Genomic DNA, 14,227 nt, shown 5'->3' on the forward strand with positions numbered 1-14,227 from the left:
CTATATATGCAACATTAAGTGAAAGTCAACTAAACTTAAATTGGTATATATGCTGACTTCAGGCTAATTCTGTTTCTAAATCAAAATTATTTTAGAATTGCTGAACATATTACCAGTCTAGTGATCTATTTAGCGCTTGTTTTTCATTAGCATTGCTTCTGACTAATAGTCCAGTTTTATTTTAAAAGTTTCACCCTATTCTATTGTTTTTAAGTATTAGTAAAGTTTCACTATTATTATTTTCATACTCTTTCTGAAGTATGTTAAGACTGCAGGCAGATTGCATGCAGGCAAGCAAAACTAATAGTTTTTCTTAGCTACACAGTATTAATAAATGAAGTGCATATTAACCCACTAAACATCAACTACAACACTGGACCAAAACAAGCGAAGGTCTTAAATTATGATACCTGTTAATTCCACATAAAATTAACTGTGTTTTAACTCAGAAATGTTGTAATTCATTTCCACAGACATGCAATTGAATCCAAATGGGGCTATTACTGAGGCTGTTGAGTCTATGCATATCACCTAAATAAAATTCAAACCACAAAAAAAGTTTTGATAACGTTTACAAAATTGACTTAAACATTTTAATGTATTTTTCCATTTAACTACAATACCAAATGCCAAAATGTTAATAGATGACTCTCCAAATATTCAAGATATTTAACAAGATATTTGAGGTTCCTTTCTCCCCATGCAATACAGCACATTAAAACCAATTTTACTATCGTAATTTATTCAAAGCTTGATTATGAGCAATAGCTGCTAGAAGAAATACAGCATTGTTGATTCATATACAAGCATTTCACTTAACTACATTGGATAATAGCAGTGCTCCTAAGGAGCATAAAAGCAAAGTGATTAGAAGTCATTACTGTTAATTAGCATTCACTTTACATTGATAGGGATGAACCTTTTCTGTGCTGAACAAATGGAAAGCTTTTATCTGAACGTCTGCCAAACCTGGTCAAGGTAGGCACAGAAACAAAATGTCAGTGACCAGTAAGTAGAATTCAAAACAAAAATAACAAAAAAGCAAAACAAAATCTGAGGATGTATCATCATCCAATTAGTGAGATTCAGTTTTTAAACAGGAAGAGGTTTGAAGGGAATGAATAAAACTGGAAACTCATACTTCACATTCTGCAATCTCACTGATAAAAGGAGGAAATGTGTGTTTATCAAACTTGCTGTGAGTGCACGGTTCATTTGGCGTCCTGTAAACAATGCCTGGCTGCCCATTTCCAAATGCATGTGAGAATCTTGCAACCCAGAACATCATATTCAGCAGGCAAGGTCACGCTAGAGATGCCCTGGAAATGGGAAATTAGGAAAACCTGGCAATCAGAGGTTTAAAGCTGACCAGAACAAGCCCTCAGGCTTGCTTACCATCTTTCACCACCAGCCTGACTGTCTCTGCTTATTCAATATTAACACAACAAGACAGAGTGAGTGAAAACAACTCCACACACCTAACAGGGAGAGATACAGTGACTTTTTTGTTTACATGAAGCTCAACATTTCTCACGGTAAGAAATGTTTGAGGTAGTCTCAAACATTGCTCAAGATCCCATTCTGGAAGGAAAACTGACCCCTCCTGAACAGTTCAGATGAGACAGAGGCATCCTGTTGATTAAAAAATTTCCTTGTTCCCTTCTCATTTTAAAATTCAAACTAAACACACACACACAAAAAATGTCTTGAGAATGGAACAAGGTCTATAATTATTTTTACTGTGTCTGAAGTAGTGCTATGTGATTACTTCTTAACCTCTTCCTTTAACTCACTGTCTTACTCATTGCTGATGACAATGGTCAGTCCCCTAGGCGGAGGAAGCTATGGAGCTTCGCTCCAGAATTAAAAGAAAAAATAACAAGTGAATTAAAAAAAAAACAAAAAAACATTGAATGTGCTGAGTGCAAAGAGACAATTCAAATTCTTACAGATAAACTCATTCTAAAGGTAGAGGAATTGTTATTCTAAAAGGTAGAGGAATTCAGTGTCCATTGCATGAAAAATCACATTAAATATTTTGCCTTAACAAATAATCTTACTTTGATTTATCTTTTATCAGGGTAGGTAGCCATTTAATAGAATTTCAAAAAGTTTATATACAACATTCATGACTAAGGGCAAGAAGAAATGTGCTAAAAGATACAGTGTCCAAATGTTTACCTAATCAACACGACTAGTAGAGGACACAAAAAATAAATTCTATTGTTTCATCTGTCACTGTTTCCCTCGACACTTTAGGATGTTTTTTTCAATACTAATATTTAATTTACTCTACATGAACTGTACTTCAATCCCTGAATTATATGTAAAGCTAATCTATGAAAGTATCAAAGGCATGCTACTCTCAATTTGCATGTCTTAAGATATGGAGAAAAAATCAAGGAGGGGTGAGTTTTTTCAGAATTTTTTTTATAAAAATAAATACCTCTTCCTATAATTTAATCTTTCTCAAAAATTTTTTAGAAATATACCTTTGAGAAATTAGGCTACACATCCACACACACACGCACACAAAATCAAATTGTAATAAGGAAAACATCAAATTTTCTTCAATTGAAAAAAATGGGAAATGGTGACTGGAACTGCTCCAGGGACTTTGGAGCTCTCTGAATCCCATCAGTAAGAGAGGGAAGCTACCTGCTTTGTCTGAACATTTATAAACTGCAAAATTAGTTTGGTGAACAGCATGCTGAGGACCTGATATTAAAGATTCTTGAGGTCAATCAACATTCCTTAACTAATAATATTTAGATCTTTAAGACTCCCAAGAAAGTCTGCAAACCTTTTCCATACATGTTAAGAGTACACGATTAGACTTTATCATGCAAATACTGCCCCTGAAGTCACAGAGACTACCAAGAGCTGATTAAGATGGATACCTAACAGCCAAGTGACTATTTCTAAATACTTTACTGTCTGTCTTATCAAACATTTTTTAAACACTGTGTACCTAAAGTAAAAAGTTCCTTTAGATTTACTCATGAACTTTCTCTGGGAGCACTCAGATGTTTGGCTGTACGACAGCCACAAAGTCAGCCGTCAGCACCGAACCTGACAATCCTTTTCTACCCATTGGCTCCAGGAGCTAAGTTCTGAAGAACAGTGAAAGGAAGACTGTTTCCGTAGCATGGAAGGCTATTACCTATAACGAGGAACCGAAAGCTTTATTTTCTATGAGGGAATTAATCTACTCATTCATCTCAAACCCTAGCTCTGTTTGCTGAAGAACTTCAAGTCTTAGGGAGTTTCACTGAATAATGAGAGTACCTAAATTATCTCTATTCCACCCAAACCTGCATGGACAACACACTTTGTCTCAGATGAAGTATCACCAAATTGCAAATTTCATCTGTCAGATGGACAGGAATACTTCCTGTCTTCAGTAAACGTCCGTGTGGGTCTATTTCAAAAATCATGATCCTGCCCATAAAAAAATAATTAAATACATAAGTCAGACTGCACTAATAAGCTCTTTGTTGCTGCAACTACAAAGCACGTTACCTATTCTTAGTAACTGACTGAGTTATAAGATCACTGCTCAAGGATGTGGTATTATTTTAGAAAATGAATTTTCTTTCTTTCCCCTTCCACAAGACTGATAAAAAGAAATTCTGCCACAAGCAAAAGCTATTTTTATTAAAATGTTTCACAAATCCAATATACCCAACATCAATTCTTACTTTTCAGGTGATAACCAATGAATGGTATCATAATTAATAATCCTTCAGTCCTGAGATCCAATATATTAATTTCTTTCAAGTATACTTTTTTTTTTTTCTGTAAGCTTGCAGGTTCAGAATCCAGGAAGTACACCACAAAAAGAACTGACAGAAATATGTTAAAACTGAAAATACACTGAAAGTCAACATGCATGCTTTACAATAAGCATACACAAATATATTACAAAGAAACTATGAACAGAATCAAGTTTTTGAAATACTAATTTTGAAAAATTCGAGTACTGAAAAATGCTACAGAAGATGAAAAATAGTTTGAAGGAGAAAAAAAAAAACAAAAGAAAACAAAACAAAAAAGCTTTTAATCAATAAAGTTCTAGATTTCCACAAATTACCCCAGCAGTAGAAACTTACCAAACACAGGCAAAGCCTTCACAGAACACAGGAGACAAGGCATGAAACTTGGAAAAGGACAGCACTGTCTACTAAAACCCAGAATTGAAACAAATTACCTTGCATTGGTTTGTACAGTCTGGAAGCTGCTATAACCACCGTTCTAAACAAAAGCTTTAGCCATAGATCCTTGGGATATAGAATATAACCCAACATTCAACAGAAATCCATCCAACACAACCTCTCTCACACCACTTTAATGTGTGCTTGCATAAAACATTAATGCATTATTTGGACAATATCATAATTGCACTGATGAGGGAGAAAGCAGTTAAAGCCTATATTGAGGAATGCATTACAGGAATGTTTCATTAAAACCCCTGCATGCTCCATTCCTTCTAACCACTAAAGGGAAAGAAACAGTTTTTCTACACAGTTCCTGATTTCAAAGGTACAGATGTGATAAAAACCTGAAAGATAATTCAGATAACTAAGAAACTCTAGAGCATATACACTTTACTGGAAAAAGCCCCAATATGCAAAGTGACAAACATTGACAATCAAAGATATCAGTAATCCTTATTCAGTAATATGGATAGTAAGTTAAATTATTCATTAGAATTCAGAATTTATATGCATCACAAAGTAAAAATACTACTATCAGGTGAGGACTGCCTGGTTAGATACATTTAGGCATCATATAAATACTCTGATATATTTCAAAATATATACAGAATAAAGACAATCTAAAATAGAACATTAGCCAAGTAAAGCGTAAATATAAATTTATTTCATACATATCAATCATCTAGGTTTTTGACAATAAAATTAACAAGTTTACAGTCATTGGCAGTCAACATCACTTTTTGAGTCCCGTGAACTACAACAGGACTGTTGCCCTGGGTTTCCAAGCACTTCAGAGGAACATTTAACCTTTTAAACATCATGCTTTCATAACGTTTTAACGTTCGTTTTGTTTTTTGTTTTTTAAATCAAATGCTTTTGATTTCATCATACCAGTTTTTCAAATGTGGTTTGTTTTTAATTATTTTTTTTAACTAAACATGTACCTTTAATACAAGCATTCTTTACAATGTGAAAGCAAGGCACGTTATGTAATTTTCAACTTGACACACCTTTCCTGTACAGTTAGGCCCAAACCATTTGACAGAAAAACAGAGATACATTATTTTGACCAGTGTTTTAAAATTAAGTTCACTTAAGGGTGCATTTATACAAGCTTCCTGCAGAATTCCACTCATCCCTTCAGCAGAGAGCAAATTGAGCTCTCTGTTTAAAACTTAACATCTAAAAAAAAAAACACGAAGGAAAATCACGAGTGATTAAAACTTATATAGTAAGGCTACAAAACTGCAGTCATAAACTGTGAAAAATACAAAGTTTTCCAAGTTATTTTCAATACAGAAAAGAAGTTTCATCTCCTTTCCTTAAAACCAAAAATACAAAGAGTTACAGCTCCTGCAGATTACGTCCACCTGCTATATACAATTATACATCAGAATATGCAAGACTTCTACTGAAACTTTTGCACCAGAATTTCACAGGTAGATTTGACTATAGGGGCACAGGTTATCCAAAGATTAACAATATACTGTCTTTATGTTAGTATTTGTATCTTTAAACTATTATATAGTGGAATTAATATTTCTATACAGGAAAGAAATAGTTATTTGGTTCCAGACAACTTGATAACATCTCTTTCAGCTGTAGTTATAATTATCATGTATTAACTTCCAAAGCAGAAGTTGTCAAGATTTAACATTAGCATTAATTTATGTCAAGCATCCATTTCTCCAAAGACAGCAAGGATCGAAAAGGAAGTATGATCTTAATTGCCACTAATCTGCCCATTTTTAATTAAATTGATCAGTAATTTATTATCTTACACAGTGGCAGAAAACTGCTAGCATGCAGCTTTAAGAGACAGCATATACTAACTAGTCCTGCTAATTTCTAATACTATCAGGATTCATAAGACATATAAAAGTGCTGTACCATATTTCTTTAAATTTCTGTACTGCATGATATGCACATTCCATTTGAAACCTCCATGAAGCACTCTAGAGTGCTACAGCCTACGTGCACTATTCTCCTGTTGAGTAGTCTCATACTCAACACAGGTACATGATCTTGATTTTCCCTTTCAAAGATGCTTAAAAAAATGTAACATCCAATTTCAACATGGTTCAGAAAGCACTCTGCATTCAAACCACACTCTTAGTCTAATCTGAAAGTTTGTGTTGTTGTTGTTTTTTTTCTACCAAACAAAGAACAAGCTAAAGCTTTCAGGTTTATGAATCTCAATTCTAATTTCAATGGAAAAAATGGAGAAATCGGAAAGGGTGCAGGAAAATGTTCAATACCTGAACTGAAGACCAGAACTATCTTCAGCTGAAATTTCAAAAAGCGATCTACCAGTTTTATCCGTAAAATTAAATGTGTATTTATTTTTAGTAACCATAAATATGTTTTTCTGAACATTGTATTGTTTTAGTACTGTGCACTGCAGACATCAACACAATAAAATACTACAGCTATTACGTGATATATTAGAATATAGTTGGATGGCTACCAGAATCAAAAACATAAAACATTCTGTAATACTTTGTGAACTATCTGCAACATAAAAACAAACGATAGATTCTGTTTTATAGAGCTTAAGAGCAAACAAATGGAAATGTACATACATTAATTTCTATGCATTGATAAATGCACAAAGCCTCAAAAACCTCTAATTCAAGTAATCAAACAATGCATTATTTCAAATATGAAACTACATAAACATTTGGTTTGGGCCTGAAATGTGGATTAATAAGTCTGATTTACACTGTATGAAAAAGGGAATAAATTGAATAAAGTTACACCATGTATTTGCAGTGCAAGGAAGAACAAAGGAATAGAAGTTAAACTTTTTAACAATAAAAGTGTCCAAAGCTTTTCTCAAATACCTAAGTGGATCACTTATCTAAATTCATAAATGAGTCAAGCAATTTAAGCAATAAAAGCACATTTAAGCACTATAATTGTCCCCAAGTATTTCATTCTTTTCATTCAGCATACCTTAACAAGTTTCAAGAGGTGGTAAAGGTCTTCAACCTCATCCTCCTGACATGCAGTATACACTCTTCCAGTATTTACGCTGGTACCCTTAATGAAACAACGATAGAGTGGCAAATCCAATGCATCAGCATAGAGCTCAATGGCATGGTGTCCAACTGTCTGATACATATAGCTGTCCAATTCATCAGTCTGCCCTGCCACAGTCAAGAAATAATCATATTAGGTACATGATTTCAACAGTTACAGATAACTATTATACTTCAAAGCACTGAGAATGTATAGATGTTAATATTTTTTGGTTCACAAACAGATGTTTGCTGACATTACCTCTATAAACATGGAAAAAAAAAAAAAGGATTGTTTTCTACACCCAACAGACATATGTCAAGAACGTGCTGCCTATTTGGAAATTGTGCAGACTGTTTCTCCTTTGGTATTCCTTCCTGCTTCATCCAAACATCTTGGACTGGTCCAATTCTGCTATTATTTATATGGTAATTCAAATAGGAGCATATCTCAGAGGCACAAACCCAAGCCCATTTCAGCATATTCAGGGCAAGAAATCTGGACTGCATTGCAACACTGAAAATAAGCAATAGGTTGTCACAATTTCCAAATTTTTTACTGTTTAAATTGTTATCATGGTCATCAAGAGACAAGAGCAGGTTATCTGAGCCCAAATGGAAAAAAAGTAGATTGCTACAATGTTTTGACATTACTTAACATAAAAAAAAGGGAAATCTATTATAGGTTCATTCTACCTTCAGTCCTTTTAATAATTAAGCTCAGAATGTAATCAAGTCTTTGCTGCTGTTTCCTTAATCAGGAGAAAAAAAGTTAACTGAATTTTCTTGTAAGTAATCTGTAGCTAACAAATGAGGGGGGAAAAACAGAGTTAAAATGCAGCCGTCATGGATTACAACTAAATCACAAACTCCCTGATAAAGGATTTATATATAAACATCTTTCAGATAATTTTTCAAACAGGTTAAAAAAAATCCTGAAATTTCTGCCTCGTTTATTAAAAGCTAGCCCAGTTCACTATTTTAATGTTAATTTGTAATACTGGCACTTCTCTTAATTTACACACAAACACATTAAACACCTCTGCTGTACATCTAGCACATCTTGCAAGGAGAAAGCTCTATAATATTGATCAAGATAACTGATTTGTGATGTAACAATTAGGTCATGTCACATTTGATGTCATGCAACAGTAACAAAGATACGTATTTGCTCAAAATGGGCAAATCCAAACCCATAATCACAACTAACCAACCTAAACCAGAACAGTTGACATAAAAGGAAACTCAGTATTTTTCAACATACATAAAATATGACAAGGTCTTTAAACTGATATTCAGTTCAGAATACATACTTTCTTTATTAATTGAGACTCTCCAGGCAACAGTGGTACAAGATAAAATAAAATGAATGGCATAGAATCCACCATTGCCTGAAGCACCTCAATTAACTTTCCACAAAATTTCCAACTACACACTTAGAGAGAGCATTTTATGATTTTAATGACAATATACTACATTTCTGATGTGGATAAATTAGTTTAAAGACAACATACTTCAACAAGATTAGAGATGATTATGTCCTAGCTACAAAGAAAATAAATTGTTACTGTATTCCCAAGCATTTGCCAGTTCTGTCCATGACTCATCTGTGATGTCAGCTCCCATTTTGTTTCACTTCCTCTGTATAGTTTCCTAACATGCAGTTACCAGGTATCACGCTTCACTGTTTAACATACATTGAAAAGTTAACATATGGTAATATATTTTAACGTATTTATTATACTTCCCTACCAGCTGGGTAACAACTCACTTCATTTTACGTTCTAGTCCAACAAAGAAGTAAGTAGTAGTCATCTCCTCCTCTTACCTCACCACTGGCTTAGACTACCTGAGTTGCTCCCATTATCTTTCACAAAAATAAGCCTAGGCCTAGCCTGTGAGGAACTGATCATTTCTGATCCAAGCTAGAAGGAAGGAAAAAGGCAGGAAAAATGTGCATGAAGGTCAACTGCAATCCAACTGGTTCCTCAATCCAGTTCACAAATGCTGGGCTAGAATACTGGAGAAAGATAAATGAGGATAAAAACAAGCAAGCAGCTGCAAAACAGCTGCTTATTTTTTGCAACCTGAATGGTTCGTGCCAGTTTAAAGCATTTCTAGAAATACAGTGTTTGTTTTGTTTGTTGATGTCCTGTATCACCTTTTACTATTTGTGCTACTGAATGCATACAACCTCTTCATACTCCACCAGAAATATTTGTATTTTCCGTTTTTTAATTTGAGGAAGTCTTTCTTTTAACTGATCTTCATCTTGTGTGATGTCCCCCTCCCCTGAAGGAAAAAACATTTTTCCTCCATCTCTGGGATTTCCTCAATAAGACCTTCAATAGCCAAATCTATATACAAATATATATATACAAAGGAACCTAAGACAGGCACAGCTGTGCATGTTTTGTTTCTAATTAAAAAAAGGGAAAAAAATAAAAACAAAAAACATAAGAATTAAAGCTTTCCTACCTGTGCTTTCAGCAGGTCTTAAATTGGCTAGAGCAACAATCTGATGCCCAGCAGCAACACATTGCATCATATTGTAACAGCTGTCCTTCCCACCACTGTAAGAAAAATAAAACAGTGGCAATTAAGTAAAAATACTGCTAAAAGTTTTAGCCCCTTATGGCTTTTGCCTAGCTGCTAAAATTTAATATCAACAGAGCTGGTTACAAAGTTTTCAAATAAAATGCAAAATATTAGCAGGAGCAAAACGATGATTTCACCATAGCAAAGCTTAAACAATGTTTGTTATTTATGCGTAATATCTATACACAGTACCCATAAAGCATGCATCCAGTTCTAATCTTTATCCTGTTTCTTATCAGAGAGCTTCCACAAAGAACAACCAGTTAAACTGGAATCCCTTCAGAACAAGGATTATCAAGGACTAAACCAACAAAAACCCACCAGTATCTGTTCCAGAGAGCCACCAGCGTTAGCAGTCATTTTAGATAAAGACACTCATTTAGTAATAATATTTATAATTCATGAGATACATTTGCAGAAGTTTCAACATTGTGTACATGTGTACATCCCATTGCCAGAAGTTATAATTATTAAAAGTAGTAGTTTCAGTTAGCTCTGCATGGAACATGCCATTTTTTACTACAGATACCTGTAGATAACAATTATTAGAGCTGATTAAAAAAAAAAAAAAAAAACACTAGAAAAACAAGCAGAACAATATTCTTCTCTGAGGCCAAGAGATGATACCATAAACACGGAGAATTCAATTAAGTTTGACTCAAGACCTACTGGAACCTTTCCCACTATCAGTGAGGAACGAATCCTGCTCTCCTGGTGGAACTGAAACAGACGCTTTTCCACAAATTTTAATCCCTATCAAAGAAATTTTACAGTCTCGCAGCAAAACAAAGACTGCTGTAGAATATACACCACTTACAAAGCCCACGTTCAGATTCCCAGCCTTCAACCTACAACTGCAAAAATCAGCCTAGGGCAGGAACTGGAACACAGATCTAGATCAGCTCTGTAAAACTACTCCTTGCCTTACACTCACTGAGACAGGGAGAGGAGAACAGACAGTAGTAACAAGCAACCCTTGCTACAACAGGCCACCAGTTTCCTTGTGGCCACAGTATTATTATCAAATGTCTTCAGCTTTTTCAACAAAAAGTTCCCTTTTTTATCTATCCCTTTATGCAAGAGCTTGAAACTGTATTACAGGGATATAATCATACAGCTATTCCCCTTCATTTATGCCTTTATCCATGCTAAAGTTCTGTATGCTGACCCTAATTTATTGTGTAACTCAAACCTCAAGTAGAAATAACATAAACAACACGGCATCCTTTTGTACTTTATAGATTGTCATAAAGCAGGTGCTTATGTTTCAGTGTTATAAAAGTAAATATAAATATGATAATAAGTAGATTTCTAATTTGAGGTTCCATCTGTACCTGACATTATTCTCATGCATACCTACAACTTTCTTCTAATCTATATACGGACAAAAGTATAAAATCATATGTTCATTAGTTCTGGATACTGTGCTTGATAGCTTGAAAATGCAGTTAGCATTCATTTCATAAAGTGAAATTTCAGGTTTAACAGACTCATAATGAGACAAAGGCTCTTTTCTTTCTGAATGGCTTCATTTTACAAAGTATGAGCCTCCCACTAGCTCTAATTTCAACTCCAAACAAGAAAAATAATTATGACAGCTGATATTTCCCCATGCTGCTTAGAGCATTTCAATATTAAAATGGAATTAATTTTAAATTCAATTTTAAAATAAAAATAAAAAGGACATCAGAATAAATCTGTTACTCTTTTAGATTAATTACAATTAATTGAATTCAAATTCATCATTTTAAGATGAGGCTACATTCAGATTTCCCAATTTTGACCAAAATTTCTAGAGTACCTGCTGTATCACATGCTACTATGTTATTTATTTTCTGCATTACTGTTATCATAGCCCTAAAAAATAACCGTGTCAAGAAACAAATGGAAGTGGTGCCCACCTACGTGATCTTCTAATCTAACTGTAAAACACATGGCAATTAAGGCCAATGAAGCCAGACACCAACAGTGTGGGAGGAAGGTGGACCCAGCATAGGCCCAGCCTGGCTGAGAGCTAATAGGCTGTGGGGGTGTGAAAAAGACAAAAAAAAGGCACTAAGAAGAACGATGAAGTCAGATACTGAGGTAGCTTTGAAAATGTTGCCTGGAAACTCCTCTCAGTTGTCATCATAGAAGAAACCACAAAGCCTTTTCGTAGAGAACTGTACAAAGCTGGGCCACAAACAGGCCTAGTTTTGACAGTGCTCTGGGTATGTCAACAGATAGGCTTATAAATGAACAAAATATCAGAAGAAAAAAAAAAGTAAGGTAATGTAAAGACACAGGTCCATAAAAGGCTTCTGGGGAAAAAAAAAATACTTGCTATAGACAAATATAACAATTTACAGTAAGAAAATTCTAGAAGAATTAAAGAGTTAAAAAAATGTATTTCAGTGGGAAGACTGGCTTTAAAAAGTCTATGATTTAGCACAATATACAATACAGGGTTTAGCCCGTAAATACCACTTTAATAGTAAGACTATCAACTTTAAGTGTGGCCAACGTTTTAGAAGAAAAAGAAACAGGTTAAAGTAGTTTTATACATAATCCTGACCTTTTCAAAAGTAAGAACCACTTTTTTTTTTCTCTGATCTTTGAGGCTAGCTCTGTTACAAAGATTTCAGACACTTTGATGTCTCTTTAAAACTCTTCTTAAACTATTACTGAAACTAAATCCATCCTTGTAAAACTGCCCATTAAAATAGCAATTGTGTTACAAACCTGTTTTAGGATTTTATTTCATCCTGCCTTTTAACACATTCCTCTGCTTAGAGAATATCAAAATAAATAAACCTGGAAGACTGAATCTTATCTCTAAAAGAAGAAAAAGCACTGAAGCTGATTTTCCTACTCTGTATTTAAGCAGGTCTTGAGAAGTGTAAATAACATTTGTTGTATAATTTGGATGATGTTTGCAGTAACTTGTAATTGTTGGGGCCAAACCACAATTTCAACAGGGCTTGACATTCGAAACTGCCTGAGAGAATTTAATGCATTAAATGTTAACACTTCAGTAAAGTTAGTACACGCAAAAATAAAAATACACTGCGCATATACACACAATCCTTTTCCATTCACAGGTTCCTTAGCTTGCTGTCGTCTAATTCACTATTATTTCTCAAGAAAAGAATGCACCGCACCTGTCTTTGTTAGGAAAACAAAATAGCATTAATCTCTTTTCAAAACTACTACTAGAGAAAAAAAAAAAAAAAAAAAGCTGTTTACAGCACAACTGTAGAAACTGACAAAAGCAGAAAGCAGCAGGACTATGTGACTGGGGAGCAGGAAAAAAGCAGCCCCAGAAAGACAGGGTTGTGTCAAACTAGAACTATTAAATGAGGGAGCTCTTTTTTTTTTTTTTAAGTGAGCAAAATTAAATGCCTCTGAGAAGACACACTAGGAAACCTATCATAAGAGATCATAAGATATTGGGGGAAAAATGAATAAATCTAAAAACTGAACTGAAAGTAGCAAACTCCCCCTGACCGTCCGGGACTTGGCAAAGGCCCCGCAGCCCCAGGCAGGCAGCTCGGGCGTTAAGATTCTTATGTTAAGAACCTTGTTTCGGGTGGGTTGTTGGTTGGTTGGTTTTGGGGGGTGTATGTTTTGCTGTGTTTTTACAGAGCGCTCTCGCCCGTGTCCCGGCCGCGAGGGGAGGCGAGAGCAGATGCCGCCGCAGACCCCTCCCTGCCTGCAGGCGGGGACCTCCTGCCCGCAGCCCCGCACAGCCGCTGCCCCCGCAGCCCGCCTCCCTCCTCCCGCCCGCGGAGCCGGGCCGGGGCGGCGGGCAGCAGGCGCGGGGCCGAGCCGGAGGGCGGCGCTGGGCGGAGCGCGACCCCGGCCTGTCCCCCGCGCCCTCCCCCCCCGCCGGCCGCCCCGGCCCGTTACCTGATGAGAGCCACCACCCGCATGGCGCCCGCTGCCCCGCGGCGGGTCGGAGCCCGGCCAGCCCGCCACCCGCGCACGCCGCCGGCCCCGCCGTGTGCTCCCGCTCCCGCCCGGCCGCCTCCCCGCAGCGGGCCCTCCTCCCGGGGCGGCCCGGCCGACTGCCTGCCCGAGCCACCGGCCGGCTCGCCGGGCCGCCGCCGCCTCGCCCTACGCCGGCCCGTGCGGCCGCTCCCTGCCGGGGCCGGGAAGCGGGGGCCGGGGCGCGGCGGCCGGCGGCGGCCCGGCTGCGGGGCGGCGGGCGGAGCGGCGGCGGAGGCACCGCGCGGGGCGCCTATGTGGGAGCAGGCCGCGGGGCCGGGCCGGGCCGGCGCTGCCGGGTGCTGCGGGGAGCACCGCGGGGCTCGCCCCGAGGCGGCGGGGTCACCGACGGCCCCTCCGGGGGGACCCTGCCCTGTCAGTCCCCGGGAGCCGGCGTGGCGGAGGCCGGGGGGGAAGCCGGGCAGG

The 14,227-nt window shown here is 37.1% G+C and overlaps 1 protein-coding gene across 7 annotated transcripts in view; it reads right to left on the minus strand.

Moving 5' to 3' along the window:
• The window catches only part of DPH6 (diphthamine biosynthesis 6), a 196,226-nt gene extending 182,354 nt beyond the window's left edge, over nt 1-13,872 (minus strand). For 3 of the 7 annotated variants that reach the window (XM_083839668.1, XM_083839672.1, XM_083839674.1), the window contains exons 1-3: nt 13,724-13,871; nt 9,716-9,810; nt 7,173-7,366 (exon numbers count right to left, since the gene is read on the minus strand). In XM_083839668.1, the coding sequence (XP_083695794.1) occupies nt 7,173-7,366; nt 9,716-9,810; nt 13,724-13,746 (312 nt within the window). In that variant the 5' untranslated portion in view covers nt 13,747-13,871. Of the gene's footprint in view, nt 1-7,172; nt 7,367-9,715; nt 9,811-10,652; nt 11,532-11,636; nt 11,710-11,736; nt 12,076-13,723 lie in introns of those variants that run through there. The other 4 variants (XM_083839671.1, XM_083839669.1, XM_083839670.1 and 1 more) reach the window with 4 other exon arrangements.
• Between the last annotated feature and the right edge of the window lie 355 nt (nt 13,873-14,227).

This window comes from Anser anser (genome assembly GCF_964211835.1).
Source record: "Anser anser genome assembly, chromosome: 5".
Lineage (NCBI taxonomy): Eukaryota > Metazoa > Chordata > Aves > Anseriformes > Anatidae > Anser > Anser anser.